Source organism: Petromyzon marinus, chromosome 12 (genome assembly GCF_048934315.1).
Source record: "Petromyzon marinus isolate PM22_M1 ecotype Great Lakes invasive population chromosome 12, UKy_Petmar_22M1.pri1.0, whole genome shotgun sequence".
NCBI lineage: Eukaryota > Metazoa > Chordata > Hyperoartia > Petromyzontiformes > Petromyzontidae > Petromyzon > Petromyzon marinus.
Genome location: NC_133678.1, coordinates 9,961,029 through 9,982,606, shown reverse-complemented (window position 1 = coordinate 9,982,606; position 21,578 = coordinate 9,961,029). Strand labels below are relative to the sequence as shown.

Below are 21,578 nucleotides of genomic sequence, written 5' to 3'. Positions count from 1 at the left end.
TCATTTTAAAACAAACCCACGTCCCACAACGAAATACAAATGTTTCTTCATGGTCCTAAGCTGTTCCCATTGTTAGTGGCGAGATTTTATCTCCCTCGCCTGGTATGCAGGAGGACGCGGGTTCGATCTCAACCCTGACGCCTGTTGTATATTTGGAGAGTTGCGTGTTCTCCCCGTGGTCGTGTGGATTTTTCTCTGGGCGCTCCAGTTTTCCCCTCCCCATTGAGAGACCTGCGTTTAGAGTATTTGGCTGCTCTACATTTACACGTGATAAGCCACCTCGTTGAGCCATCATTTGTGGCCAGGTCGCTTCTGAAAAAAGAGCTATATAGCTCAGTGAGCCTTACCGGGTAAAATAAAAATAGTTTAGTTTTAGTTTAAGCTTGCATTTCTTACCAGTAACAATATCCCACTTAGATACAGCCCACTGCTACGTATAACATACATCCTGGTTTCCCATAATATATTGTGATTTGCTATAAAAAGTTGTGCAACTCTGAATTAAAATACTGATGATTAATTGAAATGTATGGAAATATTGCACTATATGTTGGATAATGGACCATGACACTTTTCGTACAAATTGAAATCAATGCTTCTTATGTTTATTTTCTTTTTTGAAAATTATAACAAATCCACAATAATACGGGAGAAGAAATACAGTAAAAGAATTCCGCGAGATTTGTAAAATTAGATTGTATTTTCATATTTAGCACTTAATTAGGTTTGTAATTAACATGTTATTGACTGATGAGCAGATAAAATCATTTGGTAATTATGCGCACTGAAATCTTTCTATAATTATCACATAAATGTAGGAGTTTTTTTTAATAGCCTATAAACATTTAACCAGCAGTTCCCAGTTTTATTGGGTGAGCTAAAGCTCCATTAAGAATAAATAAATAAAATAAAAACTTTATTCCTAACCCGACAATAGCGTTAGGAAAATCATATCTTTGGTGTAGGCAAATTGCTTGGTATCTTCTTCAAGGTAATTGAGTGTATGAGTCATTTGAATTCCATTACACAGTTTTAGATGTAGCAAATTTAATATTCCAAATGTTTAAATGAGCAGATACCTCACAGAAGTTATTCTAGATTTGAAGCTTTCGTGACTGCAAGGATTCATGCTCTTTGGTTTTTTCCGTAAAGTCACGTAGGTAAAATAAAAATAAAATAAAATAAATGATAACAACTAAATTAAATCACGACGTTTCAGAGGCAACACAAGCTTCCGTCTTCAGGTGGAACAGTCACAACAAAATCAACTGTGTCAAGTGAACAGCTCTGGGACACGTGGGATTATATACAGGTTAAGGGGGAGGGAAGAGCCAGGAAGGGACGTGGGTGGGGAGGGGGGGCTAAGTTAAGCCGCCTTTTGTTATTCTGTAGGGGGTTCAGGGGGAGGCGGTGGTACGCTAACAGGTAAAACCACCTTTTGTTATGCTGCATCAAAACATTATACCATAGGGCTCATTGCATTTCTGACCAACACCACCTGGCCAGTGAATTAAAACATGTACATCAGGCCCTCAAGATGAACAGATACTCTGACCGTACCATCCGCCGAGCTGTCTCTCCCACCATACAGAAACAACCACCTGATACTCCGATCAAAACCATCACACTGCCTTACATAGCAGGCGTAACCAAAAAAGATTTCCAAAATTCTAAACAAACACAAGATCCAGGTCCGGTTCAATACAGTACACAAAATCCGTGATCTGATCCCATCTGTAAAGGATGTCATTCCTGACTTACAGTACCCCGGTGTTTACAAATTGAGTTGTACCTGTGGTGACTGCTATATCAGGGAGACGAAACGACATATTTCTGACCGAATTCGCGAGCACAAATCAGAATTGAAACACGGCAGAACGAATTCTTCGGCCGTGGCTGATCATTGTTTCAACACAGCGGGTTCTCATGACATTGTTTTCTCCGATACCAAAGTACCATGCAAACCTCCCAGTTATTACCAAAGATTTGTCCATGAAGCCATCCAGATATACAAACATAGACACAACTTCAACCGAGAGGATGGTTTTAAATTGAGCAACTTTTGGAAAGATGTCATCAACCAAGTCAAACATTAGCTGGCTTATAATTATACAGCCATTTACGTTTATACCAGTGGGTTGTACTCGCCCCCGTGCAGCGTGCCACCACTCTCCCCCCGAACCCCCTGCAGCATAACAAAAGGTGGTTTTATGTGCTAGCGTACCACCGCCTCCCCCCGAACCCCCTGCAGCATAACAAAAGGTGGTTTTATGTGCTAGCGTACCACCGCCTCCCCCTGAACCCCCTGCAGCATAACAAAAGGTGGTTTTATGTGCTAGCGTACCACCGCCTCCCCCCAAACCCCCTGCAGCATAACAAAAGGTGGTTTTATGTGCTAGCGTACCACCGCCTCCCCCCGAACCCCCTGCAGCATAACAAAAGGTGGTTTTATGTGCTAGCGTACCACCGCCTCCCCCCGAACCCCCTGCAGCATAACAAAAGGTGGTTTTATGTGCTAGCGTACCACCGCCTCCCCCTGAATCCCCTACAGAATAACAAAAGGCGGCTTAACTTAGCCCCTCCCCCCCTTAACCTGTATATAAACCCGTGTGTCCCAGAGCTGTTCACTTGACACAGTTGATTTTGCTGTGACTGTTTCACCTGAAGACGGAAGCTTGTGTTGCCTCCGAAACGTCGTGATTTAATTTAGTTGTTTTCATTTATTTTATTTTTATTTTACCTACGTGACTTTACCGAAAAAAACAAAGAGCAGAAGTGATTCTGTTCTCGCATTAATTCTCGCAACCTTTTTTATTTAGTGGTGTAATTTAATAATCTGTGATAAAGGTGTGGGCTATATTAAAGTTCTAATTCTTTACCTCGGATTGAACATTTCCATACTGTTGTCACAAAAAGTCAAAATGCTCACAGATATCCTGTTTCATTGCTGTGACAGACTATGAGGAGGTAATTTCCACTCGTGCTTTCTTTACAGCAAATGAAAAATGTATATATATAAGTTGTATATGTATGTTGAACTTCTTTCACACCGTATGGAATTCTTGCTCAGCGGTAGAGTGAGGCCTCAGTTGAAAGGTTTCCAGTTAAAACTCTGATTGGGGACTTACCTTATCCATCATCCCAAAGAGTTACACCTTTTTGGGAATTGAATAGCAGTTTTCCTCCAAATAAAATCACCCCTGCCATAGGAACGTGGAATTTCCACCGCTGCCTCACGGCTGCAAATGGGATGTGAGTACCACCATAACGCTCATTTGAGTATTAAATCACAAACGTAATGTTCTGCATATATTAATAATACATTATTTGTAAAAAAAACAACAAACATTTTCTCTCCTAACATTTTTTTTATTATAGCCTTTCAAAATGCAAGTTTTAGTTAACATTGTGTTTGCGTGGGGTTGAAAGGTTATTTCACAGTTTCAAGATTGCGAAAAAAGTGTGAAGATATTTTTAAAGTTTTACTTAGGTTTTACTTCACCCTTTTTATGAAAAGTAAACTTGTCTTGGCCTACAAATGCAGTGGTCTGTTATGTCTCACTGGCATTTCAGTTAAAGTCATGATTGCATTTGTCTTTCAAAGGCCACCGCTTGCAAGGTTAGTACAATGATTGCTACATTTATATTGGCAACACACAAAACCAATTTATGCAGAGTTAGCCCACTCGGGGGACCTTAGCTTTAAAAGCAGTCTCTTTTTTATTCTGTTTGTAATTCTTCCAAGAGGCTGTAAATTGAGCCTGAACTACATTGTTTGTACTTGTGCTACCACTGGCCACGACATTCTACAGTTTCATATGGGCGTCTTGATGTCTTCGTGATGAAGTTATTGTATTATTTTTTCGTACCAAAGCAGGTTGGGGGGGGGGTGGAAAAGTAGCTCGGTGGTCAGCACGCTGTACCCTGAATCCAGCGATCAGAGTTCAGTTCCCTTGAGTTATTCACAGCTTACATCAGTGGCAAGCGATATTGGAACTGGTCTTCTCGTCTCCCCTTTTGCTAAACCTGCACTATTCAGCATGGTGGAGTGTAGTGCCAAAAACCTACACTATCAATTTGGCGTGGGGAGGCCTTCACACATTGTTGGATTGAAAATGACGAGATTGTGTGTCGTCATTATTAAGCAGGAAGAAGCTTCGGAGTAAAGCAACGTTTTAGGGAGGATAAAAATAGTCCGGATGTATGTGTTATATGGTGGAACAACTATTTTAACCATGAAAACATTGAGTAGAATCACAGAGCTTGTCAATATAACAATCTGTAGGAAGGTCTTCTTGTGATTTGACAATAATATCGATGTAATTCCATGCACGTGAGTGCGTATAAACTGAAGTCTTCTGCTGATACAATTAACATCTGCATTGAATGGCCTCTATATTGCCGGGAGGGAATGTACTTACGACCAAATAGCCCAGAACGCACCATATTTTGTCAGATCTCGGAAGCTAAGCAGGTTTCAGCCACCGACTATGAGAAACTACCTGCGAATACCAAAGTGTTGTTTGTTCTGCAAGATGGTCGGCAGAGCACAGTCGAGCGTTGGATGTTTTAAACTATGTATGCAAAATTTAGTATTATTCCCATGTAGTGTGTGTGGGCAGTCAAGAGATGTAATGGGGCATTGCTGTATATCCCGTATTGTTATTATCACTGCATGTAATTAAATATGGGATGCATGCGACCAACTTAACTGGAATGGGTCTGATCTTGGAAGCCAAGGACATCAGATCTTGGAAGCTAAGCAGGGTTGAACCTGGGTTGTGTTTGTATGAGTGACCACCATGCACAGCAAGCTGCCATAGCTAGCAGTGTTACGTTGTGGTCATCAGGAGCAAAATACAGTGTTGTGTTGTTCTGCTATGCTTCCACGGTTGTGTTTCCCATCTTCACCAACCCACGCTAACCAGTGTAGTGAAGTATGGTCCAATAACCCCCACGACCAGCTCTCTGTGCAGATGCTCTCATCTAGCAGTGGAGTGACGAAAATGGCTGTACAAGTACAATTTTGGGACAATGTATCCCTGTGTCGTCATATGCAGTGCATTTTACAAAATTTCTAATTAACCGAATCCCAGTTTCAAAAGATTATAATTAGACTTCTCAACATTTATTGTATCTTATTTCAGAGCGAAGTTCGGTGGGTGTTTATAAATGTATGCATTAGTTGTTTTGTACCAGTTTTATATATTTTTAGATATATATCAAATTTGGTGTAAATGTATATTTGCTGCAGCTGCAGTCTTGAGTTTTGCCAATCATGCCGTTTTAATGCGCGTTTGATTTTCCCCAGGTGAGCCGGCCGCTCCAACAGCTGGAGAAATAACGGTACAGCAGGGCGAGCCAAAAGGTAATTGGTTTTTGCTGAATCATAAAGTATAGCGTGTGTGCAATACAGAAACTTTTCAACAACAAAAAATATGCTTAAATAAATAAATAAGCGGCAGTGCATAATCTGCAAATATCAGAGCAAATACTTATAATCAGCATTTTTTTACATTCCTTTTAAAATATTTGTAATATTTTTTAAACACGCCATGCGGTCGGCAGACCAGATAGTACATTAGTTGTGCTACCTGCCTTGAATTCATATTGTACTGTTGTATATTACAATTATAGTACGTTTAAACATATGCAACTATGGCTTTAATAAATTCATCATTATTCGTGCCTCGCGTATCGACGTGACATTGGCGAACACAGCTCAGCATCTTTATTTAACCTTGTCCGTCTCATCTTACCGTGAGTGAGATCTGTGGACGTGACTCACATAGACACGGGACTAACGAGTGGACCTCCCGTTAACAGGCGCGGCTGTTCCAGCACCACCCAGGGATGTGGTTGTGGTGGAAGCCAGCAGGAACTATGCCGTCATTGCGTGGAAGCCACCCAGCCAAGGATCAGAGGGCCTGAAATATTTCGTCGAGAGGGTAGTGCTGCTGCTGCTATTACGATTGCCGACACATTACAGTCCACGTGTCTAAAATGCATTATCAGCAACTGTGATGTAATTAGTGATGTAAAGCATTCATTGAAGCTTCACAGTTTCACTGCATTGTTGATATTGTGGAATAAATGTAAAACTTATTTGTAGACTTTTCATCTCCAAGGTACAAACATCTCTGACGTATCATGGGAAGGTGGGAGAACTACATGTGACTGACAAAAAAAAACATGACTTTAAATATTTAATGGTCTGGAGAGATTTACCGAATTACATGACGGCTATCACAATCCTGCAGAAACCAGAACGGGTGACGACCCTTCTCATTTAGTAGCAGGACATTTTAAACCATCACGCGAACCCGGGTCATCCTCGCTGCAGTGGCTTTTGGCTGACCATCGAACAAAGACGGTCATTGCATCGCGCGCTTTCAGATGCGCTTCTGCGGCCTTCTGGAATGCTCTTCCTTCAGACATTAGCCACTCGGAGCTATGCACTTTTAAATCTAGATTGAAAACTCATTTCTTTAGAGCTGCTTTTTGTGTTTAGTACCTCATCATGATGGTGAAGTTAGCGAACAAGTCCACGTTAGCAAATTGATAACCTAATTTACAAAACTCAATGCATCGTATAAAGCCAAAATCAAATGAATGAAAATTACGAATTTGTTTTACCCAAGTGACACTGCATAATACATCAGTTCAGGTTTTGTGTTTAATGTCACCTGTATTGATGCCCCTCTTATTTGTGAAACTTTTATCCATAAACCATATTATAAATGGCCCCTCATTGATCCACAAAAATCCTATTAACCGTGGGTTGCAAAAAAATTGCAAAGACAAGTCACCTAGAAGTGGTCATGGCAGGCACTAAATACACGTGCTATTTACCGTGTCCTTGTGCCTAAGAGGAGTCATGCAGAAGTCATCACTGGCAAGTCCTAATTCATCCTAAGATTTCTCCCTTACTGTCTGGCATAAGTGCCCGTTCCCTTGCTCGTGCATTTACAGCGTACAGGTGAACTACACCACACATTTTTATTGATTATTCTATATTTGAAGCTTTCGTGACTGCAAGGATCTATACTCCTTGGTTCTATTCGGTAAAGTCACGTAGGTAAAAATAAAATAAAATAAAAAATAAAAATCACGACGTTTCGAACAGCCAAGCCCAGGTCGCGTCCTTTAAGCTGTGTGGGAGGAAACAAAGGCGCCTTGACAAAGGAATTAGAATAAAAATGAGCATGATGTATGTAGGAGGTACACCTGATGAAGGCCACTTTTGTTGTGGCCGAAACGTCGTGATTTTTATTTTTTATTGTTTTATTTTATTTTTTACCTACGTGACTTTACCGAATAGAACCAAGGAGTATAATATCTTGATTACTTTATTTTTATAAAATGGGCGAAGATGCCAATCCATTTGAGGTTTTTGGAAGAGGCGGTGGTAAACTTACATTGAGTTTTGAGAAACCAAGAAACCCTAAGTTCAATATTGGATACCAGATGCAGACACATTTGAAACCGTTATAAAGATTAATGAAATGCTACGTGCTCCAAAGTTTTCTGGGAATTATTTTGGCTACCCAAGTCACATTTATAATTGTTTTACACGCAGGTGCACTGGTATAGTCTTAAATTAACACAACGCGCGGTTGCGTGCCACATTCCCATTATGCGTTTAATTCATGAATAACAATTGCGAAGTGAGCGAACAACGGGGCCTTTCCACTTAATAATTTTGACATACTCGTGCTCTGCGAGCAGAGCTGCCCGCACGCCTGTCATCACCGCCACTCTCTCTCGGGCCCCCCCCCACCCCACCCCCATGTCAGTTGGTGGGAGGCACCGACAGCTGGCAGCGCCTCAACGCGGACGTGCCCGCACGCTCCACGCGCTCCGCCGTCTTCGACCTCGCCGACGGCAAATCCTACAGCTTCCGCGTGCTGGCGTCCAACGCGGGCGGAGTGAGCGAGCCATCGCGGGCCACAGGGCCCATTAATGGAGGCACGACCGTCGGTGAGGAGGCCGCCCACCTCTGCCCCATCCCCGTCCCCCGTCCGCACCACTGGCCAGAGCGGCACCGGGTTCCGGACACCGTCGGTTGTGTCCACTCGGCCCAGATGTGTGCTTGACAACAGGTGTTCCAAATGGCAAACTAACAGGAAAAAGGGTCGCACTCAACTAATGATGTTATGCACGACGACGGACAATGTACATATGTGCGATTGCGGTGTGAAGCGGCATCGGCAGCTTGTGCGTAAGCGCGAATAACAAAACATTTGACACGCTCATCAGCAGCACAGCCCTAAAGTGATAAACGGATATTGAAAAGATGACATTTTGGGCAATGGCCCTCTTCTTTATACCAAAGAGATATATCTCCAATAGTGGTACGTACGTAATTATTACGTGTATTTGTTTATATATTTACATTGCGTTTTTCACTGAAGAGAGCCCCATTGTTTAAATGGTGTGCTCTCGCCAATGGCATCAGGCAACCCAGCAGCATTGGTTTAACAAGTCTGATCTGCTGCTGCCGAGACCCAAACATGGGAATCGATCCAGAGTTTGCTCGCTTAAGCAAATGCTCCTGGACAAGATTCGTCTCTACTCTTTGGTTCTATTCGGTAAAGTCACGTAGGTAAAATATAAAACCTACGTGACTTTACCGAATAGAACCAAAGAGTATGGATCCTTGCAGTCACGAAAGCTTCAAATCTAAGATTCGTCTAAATTCAATATTGTATTTTATATATGAAAAACATTAAATTTCGATTTAAAGCTTTAGTGACTGCAAGGATTCATCTTCTTTGATTATTTCGGTAAAGTCACGTAACTTTACCGAAAGAACCAAAGAAGTTGAAAAACATTAGTTCACGAAATGATTTAATGAGATGATTATGAAATAGCAGTTTATAGAAGGGGTTAATAATGAAAACATTACATAAAAAGTCCCAGTCTGCATGTGTTTAACTGCATTTAATCAAAACTTCAGTGTCATCACACTTACAATCATTAATTGACTTAATTCACTGGTATGTATCTGTTTGATCTTGGTTAGAATAGATAGCGTTAGAGTAACATTTTTGGAAACGGGGTTTTAATGACACGTATGTTTCTCTAAGTATACAGAATGTCATTGATAATATTACAATTTTTGCCAGTGAAAAAAAACTTTCACCAAAAGAAAAAAAAAATGTGCCAATTCAATGTAACCCTGACCTGCAAATGTTAATATCAGGGTAGCGCAGTGGTAACTTTTGCCCCATATCCAATTGTACTTGGGTTCGATACCCAATTCAGCACACTGTGTATAGTGTGTACTGTATGTTCTCAACCTTTTCTGCACGGTTTTCTCAGGGTTCTCTGCTTTCCTCCCATATAAATAATCAAATAATGCTGCTAATATTGGCCAAACATCCCAGTGTTGGAAAATTACCTGCAAATTACTCATTTGGGATTACAAACAGCAACATGTCCCCCGACTGCGGAAACTGAAAAGACATTAATGAGGCTTTCCTGGTTAAACTGGTATAATCATAATAATTGTAATTTCTGACACATTTTTGACATCCAATCAACACATCTGCGATTTCCTCTGCCAAATTGTCCCTAATTGGCCTTTATAAAAGCATTTTGATTAATCCTATAAATAGTCCAACAATCTAGATTTATTTATGTTTTTTATTGCATTGACAGAAGGCAATTTCCTTCGCCTCCATACTGCAGATTAAAGAATGTCAAATGGAAATAGCATTCGCTACGGTCGTAAAAGGCACATAATTTGACCGCACGTGAGCAGCCGGACTTAGTGGATCAATTGAGAATGAATATGGTCTGCACTGGTATAACGGATTCATATCCCACTATTATTATCCACCAGTGGCACGAGGTGAGATGCACACATAGACATTGACCTGAGAAGCTGCAAGTCTATATCACACAGTGAGACTCAATATCCTGGCAGGAGTTAAATAGCATTGCTGTTAACCCTCCTGAGCATAACACGTTTTTGCTAATGATGAATCCCATATGAATTCTATTTTTTCGTCCATTCCACTCATTCACAGATTCATACTCCTAAACTACACCGACTGATCATTTTGATCAAATAATATTAATCTATAACTCATTTTCAGACCAATTAATTTGAAAATGTGATACCATTTAGCAAAGAATATACATTTATAATAATCATTTGGACAATTTGTTTGACAAATGAATCGCTGTATTAATGCACGTTGCTAATTATACGCGTAATCTTTTTTTTGTACAATATTTGACAATTGTATTGTGTCACCATACTCTGCATGTATTGCTGCCTGTGTTGCATTCTGCAATGTAGGCTTGCTTCTAACTGCAAAATTACTCTATCACTCGTCTACATAGGGTTACACTTGCATAGATGGGGCAGTTAAGGAACAGCGGTATGTAAAGTGCCCCGTTATGTAAGCCACGTGCTTTATAAGTGGCCGAGAATACTGACCATGAGGAAGTGCTCGGTTAGTCAAAGTTATTTACAGTTTAGTCTTGGTCGAGTTGCAGACAACCTGTGGAATTTTAATCACGTCCAAGTGTGGATTTCTTTAGTCATTCTCATACTCTATTCGATTAAAACTCTCAAATTATTTAGTCCACACCTACTCTATTACCAGGTCAACTTATCAGTGAATTCAGTTATTTTAAATTGTATTTATTCCAACAGTATTGGCAGCATGCAGAGCCGCACGTATACTTTGCTTTACATAGCAACTTACCAAAGTGCATCAAAGTCTTTGTATCTTCATTCAGACTAGTTAATTTCATCTCGGCAAAGCCATGCTTTGGCCGCTAATCAAAGTTATCAAAATACTCGATGATTATCGTCCACTCAATCATTATTCCCTGAAAATAAAGAGAAAGAAACGAAAGAAAAAAATCAAGCAATCAAGCCCACTCAGTTGATCGATATGTTCATCGGTGTATTTTAATCGCGGACGCAACTAACGCCGGCGATGCCGCCGTGCCCGTGGGGGGTGACCGTACCACAGCGCCGCCTTCCTCCCCGGGCCGGATCCTCGCATCCAGGAACTCGAAGACATCGGTGGCCGTCTCGTGGGAAGCGTCCAAGCACTCGCAGGGCCTCATCGGCTACTACATCGAGTCCAGCCTCGTGGGCTCTGACCGCTGGGTGCCCTGCAACAACAAGCCGGTCAAGTACACACGGTGCGAACCAAATCGCCTGAGCAGCAGCTGGCAGTCTCTCGCGCCAGGGTTTCGTGGCCACACTTTGGAAGTTGATGATGTCCTGCTACGGAACCAATCCGAGTGCTTATTGTTTAGACTACAGATGCATAGGGAACAGTATATTGCTGATGCTATCATGAATTACTGTCGCCACATTGCGCAACAGTATTGACAGAACCCTTATTTAAGGACGCGCATTCCACACAGGGTGGGCTGAAGTTGGGATAAAACGCATCACTTAGGCCCTCGGGTTGACAATTTGCCAACAGTAAGGGTTTCCTTTTCATTGTGAGATTAATGAGGCGCTACACACGACGGGAGCATCTACGTTGAGCCCAAGCTGATTTTTATAGTCAAGGTGATCTTTACCTGTGACCTTTGCCAGATCACAGCTGAAAGTTTTCTTTTATTATAAATGACCCAACATTTCTGAACTCAGCAGGTACATAACCCCCAAGTGATTAAATTTGTATCAAATTCGGAGATGGCCGTTCAATGGCTCTCGTTGAGTTGATACGGAAAGACATAGTTTTAATTAGTACTTACACCAAGGGTAATAAAATTATGAGGGTTATTATGCATAAAGAGGGTAGTCGGATTGTTGTTCTTGAAAAGGTCATGGTGTGCAAGGGCATCGCAAATGCATTTTCAGCAACTATGATAACATGGCATGGCATTGTCTTAAAGCGTGGAGTTCAGTCTGGCAAATGAAAACACGCTTTGAAAAGTGTGTTTGGTGAACAATGATCGGTTTAGCTAGCACACAACCTTGGGTTGCCATGTCAATTGTTTGATCTGATTGTAAGCTTCCATACCAGCAACCCACAGGGTAGAGTGAACAGATTTGTGCAACTATATTATTTACAATATAAAATGGTGCAGGAACTATTTCCCCATTGATTATTGACATAAATTGTTGCTCAAAGATTGCTCTCGTGTATAATGGAATTTAGTGTGAAGATTAGTGGAATACATTTGGACTTAGGTTCAGGGGTTAAGGCAAAAGTATTACTTTACTATATATTTTTCAGCTTAAAGGAAAATGCCTGTTCTCTGCTTAACAATATCATGGCCTTTTAAGCGGTGTGCTTTTGACACCTACACTTTTAAATTCCATTTCTAACACTTGTAAAGGCTCAAGGGAACGACCTCAAGTCCTCACAATTGACATGGAACTCTATTCTTTACAGTGTGTGTCGACATTTGGCTGGTTCTCAACATCAGCAGCAAGAGTCTATTGCTTAAAAGGACAGGTTGAGGTTGGGGTAAAATACTAAGTATTGCTAATTCCATGTCCCTTGTTGCAAGTTCGCTGCTCTGGTGTTATGGTTAGCACGCGAGGCGCAGTCTTTGCCGGTATCAATCTCCCAGCATGGCAAGTTGTACATATGCGTGTTGAACTTCTTTCGCACCGTACATAGCCAACCATGCTCATCGGAGGTGCGGGGGAAGGACAATAGACTCAACAATAGTGCTAGTTAATTCAGTCCTACCGAGCAATATAAATGGGTTCACCAAAGTTGATCGGCGGGGTCCTGCATGCGGAGTAAAGTGTATGTACTCCAACCTCTTCATAGTCGCCCGGTCAGCATTAAAATAGCAGGCCAGATTCACCCCGATCGGGGCTATTCTCGAGCTAAATTACACTCGGTGGCAACGAGCAAGAAATTGCAAGGGTACAACATTGATCGTAACGTGATTCATTGGCGGTGGTGGTGGTGGCGGTTTGGGGGCTGTGGGGCTGTCTGCTGCCGTGCAGGTTTGTGGTGCACGGGCTGGAGACGGGGCAGAAGTACGCCTTCCGCGTGCGTGCCGTGAACACTGCGGGCTTCAGCGACTTTTCCCAGGAGTCCGACCCTGTGACTGTGCTGCCACCTATAGGTTCGTGTCCTCTGCCCATGCCTTGCCCAATCGCTAAATTAAAATGCATTCAGCAACCACACTGTGTGATGACAATACAGCAATTATCCCCCCTAACCTAGTCCCAATGTATTTATCTAAATTATGTTTAAATGATCACCTTGTCAAAACAAATTATTAAATAACAACGTCTCCTTTATGTTGGCGATTGGATGAGGGGCATGCTAATCAGTTACATCCATCTCTAGCGCATTCACGTGAATTGTAATTCACAACATACAACAGTGAGATTCAATTTGGTAAATAATTGGTAATCATCTTCGAATTGTTCATGCCTTAAACACTTGATTTTGCCTCATCCTTCGTATTCAACATTATCGTTGAATGTTTATTATTTAGTCAGTAACAGTACACAGGATATGACTCATTTCCATGTTCGACATCTTGGCCTATATTTTGCGTTGAGTGCCCCCAAGTGGCAACCTGCAGGCATTTAGGGGGAAAACTACGAATTCTAAACTTTGTGAGTGGATTATGTGTGGGAATTCGTGAAGCGGTTCGAATGCATTCAGTGATTAAAATTGACTATTAATGCTAATGATACAAGCATCACATTGCAAGTGTGAAAAATTGTGTTTTTCAACTCGTGCCAAAAAAAATAATAATGATCTGCTATTGCTACATTGAGGATAATTAAGCTACCAAAACTGTTAAAACGGAACAGACAAAAATCGGACAATATACAAACTCGGTAGTAAAAAGAAAAAAAATACTAATGGCATTGTGGCCCAGAATCACAACAATGTATCATATCACCAAGTGGAGGTGAAGTGTTACACCGCTAGTGGTTAGAACATTCCATTACAAACCTCGTAACTTACTCGTAATTTACTGATTTATTTAAATATGCATTGCCTATTGATTCGCGTGAGAGTAATTGAGGTGGTTTCCCCTGCATGGGCCTTTTCCTGAATTGCATTAATGACTTGCCCTGCTCTGCAGTGCGCCGTTGCCATTCTTACATTTTCATATTCCACCTGTTTGTTTGCCTGGTATATCCATTGACTGACCAGCAGAGCGTCCACATGCATCAGACCAGATGCCATCCTTGCGAGATAACAGGGACCACCTGTAACCCTGACGCTTGGGATGCTAGCAGGGTCTACCACCTTCGGTCAGACTGGACCTGGAACTCTGGAAGGCAGGGGACATTTGCATATCTGTGGTGTAGTGTACAAATTACCCTACATAGTACATTGTCTCACTGTGCCTGCATTATTATAGCAGAGAGCACCTATTCAGTTATGTTGGGAACACTGAGAGAGCCACGGTCTCTTGACAACTATGGGCCATAGGGCACACCACCATTGCACACTTACTGCATGACGCTTCCACATGGCATGTAACACTAAACATCCAATACATGGTACTGCTGCTCCATACAAATACAAGTGCTGTTAGCGGGCACTTATGAAGGCCAGCACGGCACATGGGGTGGGTGGGTGGCCAACACCCTGCCCGGCCGCTTTTGTCTGCCAAGTGGTGATAGTTACACATCGCACCAGTGACGCGTTTATGAAGCTGAGTCGATCCAAAACCCATTTGGATAATTGTCACTGGTGTTGGTGGCCATGAGCAGAGACTCGAACTCGAATCGCCGAGTTCGTAGCAAAAAGCCCCAATGACTGTGCTGCGGTTTCCCACAGTACAGTGAGGGAAAAAAGTATTTGATCCCCTGCTGATTTTGAACGTTTGCCCACTGACAAAGAAATTATCAGTCTATAATTTTAATGGTAGGTTTATTTGAACAGTGAGCGACAGAATAACAACAACAAAATCCAGAAGAACGCATGTCAAAAATTGTTATGAATTGATTTGCATTTTAATGAGGGAAATAAGTATTTGACCCCTCTGCAAAACATGACTTAGTACTTGGTGGCAAAACCCTTGTTGGTAATCACAGAGGTCAGACGTTTCTTGTAGTTGGCCACCAGGTTTGCACACATCTCAGGAGGGATTTTGTCCCACTCTTCTTTGCAGATCTTCTCCAAGTCATTAAGGTTTCGAGGCTGACGTTTGGCAACTCGAACCTTCAGCTCCCTCAACAGATTTTCTATGGGATTAAGGTCTGGAGACTGGCTAGGCCACTCCAGGACCTTAATGTGCTTCTTCTTGAGCCACTCCTTTGTTGCCTTGGCCGCGTGTTTTGGGTCATTGTCATGCTGGAATACCCATCCACGACCCATTTTCAATGCCCTGGCTGAGGGAAGGAGGTTCTATCCCAAGATTTGACGGTACATGGCCCCGTCCATCGTCCCTTTGATGTGGTGAAGTTGTCCTGTCCCCTTAGCAGAAAAAAACACCCCCAAAGCATAATGTTTCCAGCTCCATGTTTGACGGTGGGGATGGTGTTCTTGGGGTCAAGGCAGCATTCCTCCTCCTCCAAATACGGCGAGTTGAGTTGATGCCAAAGAGCCCCATTTTGGCCTCATCTGACCACAACACTTTCACCCAGTTGTCCTCTGAATCATCCAGATGTTCATTGGCAAGCTTCAGACGGGCATATATATGTGCTTTCTTGAGCAAGGGACCCTTGCGGGCGCTACAGGATTTCAATCCTTCACGGCGTAGTGTGTTACCAATTGTTTTCTTGGTGACTATGGTCCCAGCTGCCTTGAGATCATTGACAAGATCCTCCTGTGTAGTTCTGGGCTGATTCCTCACCGTTTTCATGATCATTGCAACTCCACGAGGTGAGATCTTGTATGGAGCCCCAGGCCGAGGGAGATTGACAGTTCTTTTGTGTTTCTTCCATTTGCGAGTAATCGCACCAACTGTTGTCACCTTCTCACCAAGGTGCTTGGCAAAAGTCTTGTAGCCCATTCCAGCCTTGTGTAGGTCTACAATCTCGTCCCTGACATCCTTGGAGAGCTCTTTGGTCTTGGCCATGGTGGAGAGTTTGGAATCTGATTGATTGCTTCTGTGGACAGAATAACAACAAAAAAATCCAGAAAAACGCATGTCAAAAATGTTATAAATTGATTTGCATTTTAATAAGGGAAATAAGTATTTGACCCACTAGCAATCAGACAGATTTCTGGCTCCCAGGTGTCTTTTATACAGGTAACAAGCTGAGATTAGGAGCACTCCCTTTAAGTGTGTTCCTAATCTCAGCTCGTTACCTGTATAAAAGACACCTGGGAGCCAGAAATCTGTCCGATTGCTAGTGGGTCAAATACTTATTTCCCTCATTAAAATGCAAATCAATTTATAACATTTTTGACATGCGTTTTTCTGGATTTTTTTGTTGTTATTCTGTCTCTCACTGTTCAAATAAACCTACCATTAAATTATAGACTGATCATTTCTTTGTCAGTGGGCAAACGTACAAAATCAGCAGGGGATCAAATACTTTTTTCCCTCACTGTATACCTGTGTGTGGTGTGCTGAGTGACTTAAGCTCTGCCTCAATGGGACTCGAGTAAAGTTTGGTATAGAGTAAACAAGACCTTGGAACTAATGGACTCCTTTATGTCTATAGTGAAGTGTATGAAGGGTTAGAATGTTAAGATAGTGCTTGTTTAAAGAAATGAGCGGCATCAATGTATGATGAAATCTTGATTCATTTTTCTTTGTCAAGTGCTGGCCTTCATATTTTATTGAAGAGACAAAGATTGAAATACTTAATAGCTAGGGGAAGTTTACCTTGAAGATGATGGGTGCTGATCGATGACGATAAGTTGCAAGAATACATTTTTCAGACACTCATTTATATTTGCTCCATTTAATTCCAAAGGAGTTTTTAATTGCAGAGCATTTTCTGGTGCTGAGTTCTAAATTGCCCAAAAATTACCACTCACCTGTGTGTCTACCAAATTACATTTTCAAAATTGCGTACCATTCCACGTCAAAATTTAGATGTACGGTATTAGTTTCAAAATGTATTCAATGCAGTTCAGTTCAGTTAAGCACATTTTACATGGTAATCTGAATTTAATTAAATACACACACCATTCATATTGCATTTTGCACAAAGTAAATTAGATCCATTTAGTTTCATACAGTTCTTGCTTTGACTACACCGTCATGCAAAGGGTTAAAGGAATTGTTTTGGTAAACAGAGGTTAAGGGAACACTGGAAATCACGATGGACATGGTAAGCAGTCTAAATAATCCAACACCACATCTGGGCAATATGCAACGCGCAGTGCTATTTCATATTGCTGAGACATAAATCATTATGGATTAGCTATTCTTTTTATGGAATCCTTTGGTGGCCATGGCTGAATTGTAGCTGAAAATGTGGATATCATTTTGCGGTAACAGAAAACAAATCAATATACAGGGTGCTTCAAGAAAATGTTAACTCTTCTGAGAATTTGCAACAATACCGCAAGAAATGTGCTGCCTCTGGGCTCTGGAGACCACCTGGAGAAGATTCCAGGCACGTGTTGACAATGATGGCGAACAAGTGGAGATTCCTTGACTTTTTAAAGCTATTAACATACATTTGTTATCATGTTACAGTATATTATCCCATATAAGTGTTAAAAACATTTTGAAGCACCCTGTATATGTGCAAAAGCCTTGTAATCGTATGAACTGCCATAATGGTCAGTGTGGTGTTAAGGTGGCGCCCCGCTCAAGATATGGCTTCATCAGTATGCCTTGGCACTTCATCTCAGGTCCACCATTCTCAAAAAATACATGCCTGCTGTGGGAGATCAATTGTTAATCAGAAATGTAGATCAATTTATATCTGGAAAATAATCAGGGTGGGTTTGATAATGTGACTGCCATTCTTTGTATGCATAGAAATAATTGGCTTTTTTGTAAAATATATATATTTTGATTTGACTGAAATATATTTTGTTTGGCCACCAAAAAATGGCTTTGCATGCCAGCCGTGCCAAATTTGATAGAAAGTACTTTAGATATCCAAAGTGTAATCTACTCTCCTGTGCATGCACACTTAAATAAATGTGTAGTGAGCGACTTCTGAGACACGTCGTGTAGAATGCTTCTTATTTATTAAGAACACACTCGGCGATACATTTATGTAACGCAACTAGACATAGCCGACCCTAACACACAACCCCATCGTCGGCGTCCAACTACGCAGCTGCCCGACTAGCGCAGTGACGGCAACGGTGAGGGCCTTGCTGGAGATCGGCCACGAGGTCGGACGACGTAAAGAGATGACGGCGAGCAGCGACGCAGACAGGACCCAGGACCCGCAACAGCACCGAACCTCTGGTTCGGGGTCCCCCTTATATACCCCCCAGCGTGGCCAAGCCCCGCCTCCGGCCACGCCCCCTTCTAGGACCTTCGAGCAGGTTCCCGGAGCTTCTCGACTGACTCCGCCTTTCATCTTTTCCCCAGATACGCCCTCCTCATAATTAGGCCGACAAGTAGCACCCTGTCATTACAAATGTATGCATTTGACTTTGGGTTTGATTCATGCAGCTATTTTGGCCATTATTCTGTCACAAAGTGCTTTTTAAGAAAAATAAAAAAAATGCAATGTTTAATGAGTCATGCATGACCAATTATGCTACGAACACAATCCCATTTCACCACTTATCTTGCCACAATTTAAAAATGGATAAATGTGGTGGGATTACAGTGGAGTGAATGTTGACCCAGAATAATTGCAAAAAAACTTTATGCCATTGGTTGTATAAGTTTGGAGGATCTGGTTTGTTCCAGGGAGAGTGTTACAGTCCAGTCTGCATATGTGGCACTTACATTCGTTAGCACCTCCAACTTATCTTTTTATATTTGACCCGTGAACTTCAGAGTATGTTAAAAGTGACAGAATGGAGAATCACAGGCAAATAATGACATTGATGATGTCAAAATAAGATAATAATGAAGTTGATGATAATGATTATGTTGATCAATTTATTATGATATTAATACGAGTGCTGCCACTGCTTCTGATGACGAAGAAGATGTAGCAGAGGTTGAGCTGCTCAGCAAAGCTTAACTGAGTCGTAAGATCATATGAGAGGAAACTGGTATACCTTAGAGTGGATAAGACTAAAATGTCCACTCATATAGATTAAATAATCCATTGATGCACTGTCATCTCGCAGCCTTGTGGCTTTGGGAGTTTTATAAATCCCCATGTGATTCACCAACTCAAGTCTCCAAAGTGATGTATCGCACGCTGCACCAGGCACCCATTTTAAGTATGTGTTGATGGTGTTGTATATATTGTCTGGAAGAGTTTTAAAAAAATTAAACTAAAAGTGTAAATTTAAGAATTTATTCTAATTCATGAAATTATGCAAATTAGGCTTGGCTTCGTTGTCTAGGGTTGTATTACCAATCGTGATAATAAAATGATTCTCGCTTTAACTTTAACGTATTATGTTTTAGTGTAATTATGTCCAGTCTCAGAATTCAGATCTCACCGCAGGATACAGTTCTTATAATCCAGATTATTACGCATGAACTAGGAAGGAACCACTCAGACTCTTCTGTGTTAAGCAATTTTAATATCTAAAAACACGCTAATATGCGAACACGCTTATGATCGGAATTGCCACTACAGTAATCCTGTAGAGGTTCTACTCATCGATCCGTACAATTAACCCTCAATGGTTACGTTGTTAAAACTGAGGAATAGAACAATAGGCTAACTTCTCAGAGTAGCGCGACCATACATGGCGCTCGGAAAAGTCCATAAAAAGACAACGTTCATACGGAACCGTGCTAAAGAAACGTATCCAATGGCAAAAGTAGACATCAATGAATTCATTGGTAAGATTATGCAATTAACGAAATGTCCTCAAACAATAGTGTGCGTGTGAGTGTGTATGTTTGGCGAACAGATGCTTATCAATTGGCTAATGGGACATCAATGAATTCGCGGGAAAGATTCTGTGATCAAAAGAAAAATCTCAACACAATAGTATCCCTGCAAGTGTGTAGAATCGTAACATAGATGCTTACAAAGGTTTGTGTCATTAATGCATTCATTGGTAAGTTCATGCGATAAAATAAACGAATGACTTATACTTCTAAACGACCGTATTCATGCAACTCAAGTGGCAAAACAATGCTTTTCACGATCAGCTAATAGTTAACACACCACCTTTGGATGGCCACCCTTTTTGAAACACAGAAAACTTTTTGGAACAAACTTATTCGCACCGATATGCGTGTTGTGTGTGTGTGTTGGAGGGACAGCACGAGGTGCAATAATTATAGCAGGTGGGTATGGTTATAATTTGTCCACCTACTATTTCTGAACAAACTTATTCGCACCGATATGCGTGTTGTGTGTGTGAGGGACAGCACGAGGTTCAATAATTATAGCAGGTGGGTATGGTTATAATTTGTCCACCTACTATTTCTGTTACTCTTAACGAGTTTAGCGGCTTCCGCGGTGCAGCGTTCCTTGCGTAGTGGGTTCTAATCAGGCGCACACCAAGACCTGGAGGCAACACGTTTAGTTACTAACACCACCATCACCACTCAACGTTCCAAGGTTTACTATGTACATTCCGAGCAACCATGGACATTACGGGTTAACTACGTAAGGTGGTGACCACCATCCCTAACCACCTAACCACTTGAACGCAATCTCTTTGCGGTTGAACCAGAACAGCCAACACGTCGTCGGGTCGTCGTTGGCGGCGACCGAAGAGCGAGCATCGAAGGAGGCGACTTCTTTTCCCGGGTTGAACAGCCACGCTGCCTGTCAGGACTCAGCTTTTATTTCCTGATCCTTCCTGATCCTTCATGGAGGCTCTGGGTCCATATCACGTGGCCCGCTCGCCCCCTTCTGGGGTCCCCATGCCCCCTTGTCCGGTCACGTGATCTCGCGGGTTCACCCAGACTGTCATGTCCTGACCCGACCTGCGTGACATCCGGAATCTGCCCTCGAGTGAGCCTAAATGTATAGGACACCCACTATCGCCCTAGAACTTGCTCATTTACGTCATTACACTTGTACCGAAATTACCGCAGGTTCCAAGCAGGTAGCTGGGTCGGCGTGTATGTGTGTGTGTGTCGAACACACTTATTCCTCCTGCGCCGTCAGTCTCTCTCCACCGCTGGGTGGTTGCTGAGTCGGCACGTTTGCTCGCTGTCACGCGGTGCTTGTGCTGGCAGGGATGATGGGGTCCGGCTCCATCTGCGTCGATGTGCACGGTGACCCCGTCGCCGCTGGCTGCAGCGCTTCACCCCCCTTTGCACCAGACACCGTTGATCCTTGTGGACTGTAGAACGGCTCGGAGAGACAGCGCCTGTCATTTACCTACCCACCCCCACCTCTTGAAGAGAGTCCTCAGGCAGTTGTCTATACGACTTCTTCTTGCTGCTCAGTGGACACGCTCAGGTCCTTGTCAGCAGCTGCCTGCTTCGCGTGAGCACCCTTGGTGCCTCCTCCCCCCGACCTTCCTCCAGGAGGGCTCCTGCTGTGAGCTGCTTCAGGGAGTTGGCACTCAAATGTGGAATAACTTTCAGCGATGCGCTGTCAGCGCCGAACTCGACACTCGGCAAACACATCGCAACCT

General features: G+C 42.3%; 1 protein-coding gene across 2 annotated transcripts in view; it reads left to right on the top strand.

Moving 5' to 3' along the window:
• The window catches only part of LOC116941581 (myomesin-2-like), a 117,632-nt gene that overhangs the window by 35,684 nt on the left and 60,370 nt on the right, over nt 1–21,578 (top strand). For both annotated transcript variants that reach the window (XM_076066602.1, XM_032952773.2), the window contains exons 13-17: nt 5,312–5,368; nt 5,827–5,948; nt 7,797–7,980; nt 10,995–11,169; nt 12,950–13,071. In XM_076066602.1, coding sequence (XP_075922717.1) covers nt 5,312–5,368; nt 5,827–5,948; nt 7,797–7,980; nt 10,995–11,169; nt 12,950–13,071 — 660 coding nt within the window. The remainder of the gene's footprint in view (nt 1–5,311; nt 5,369–5,826; nt 5,949–7,796; nt 7,981–10,994; nt 11,170–12,949; nt 13,072–21,578) is intronic.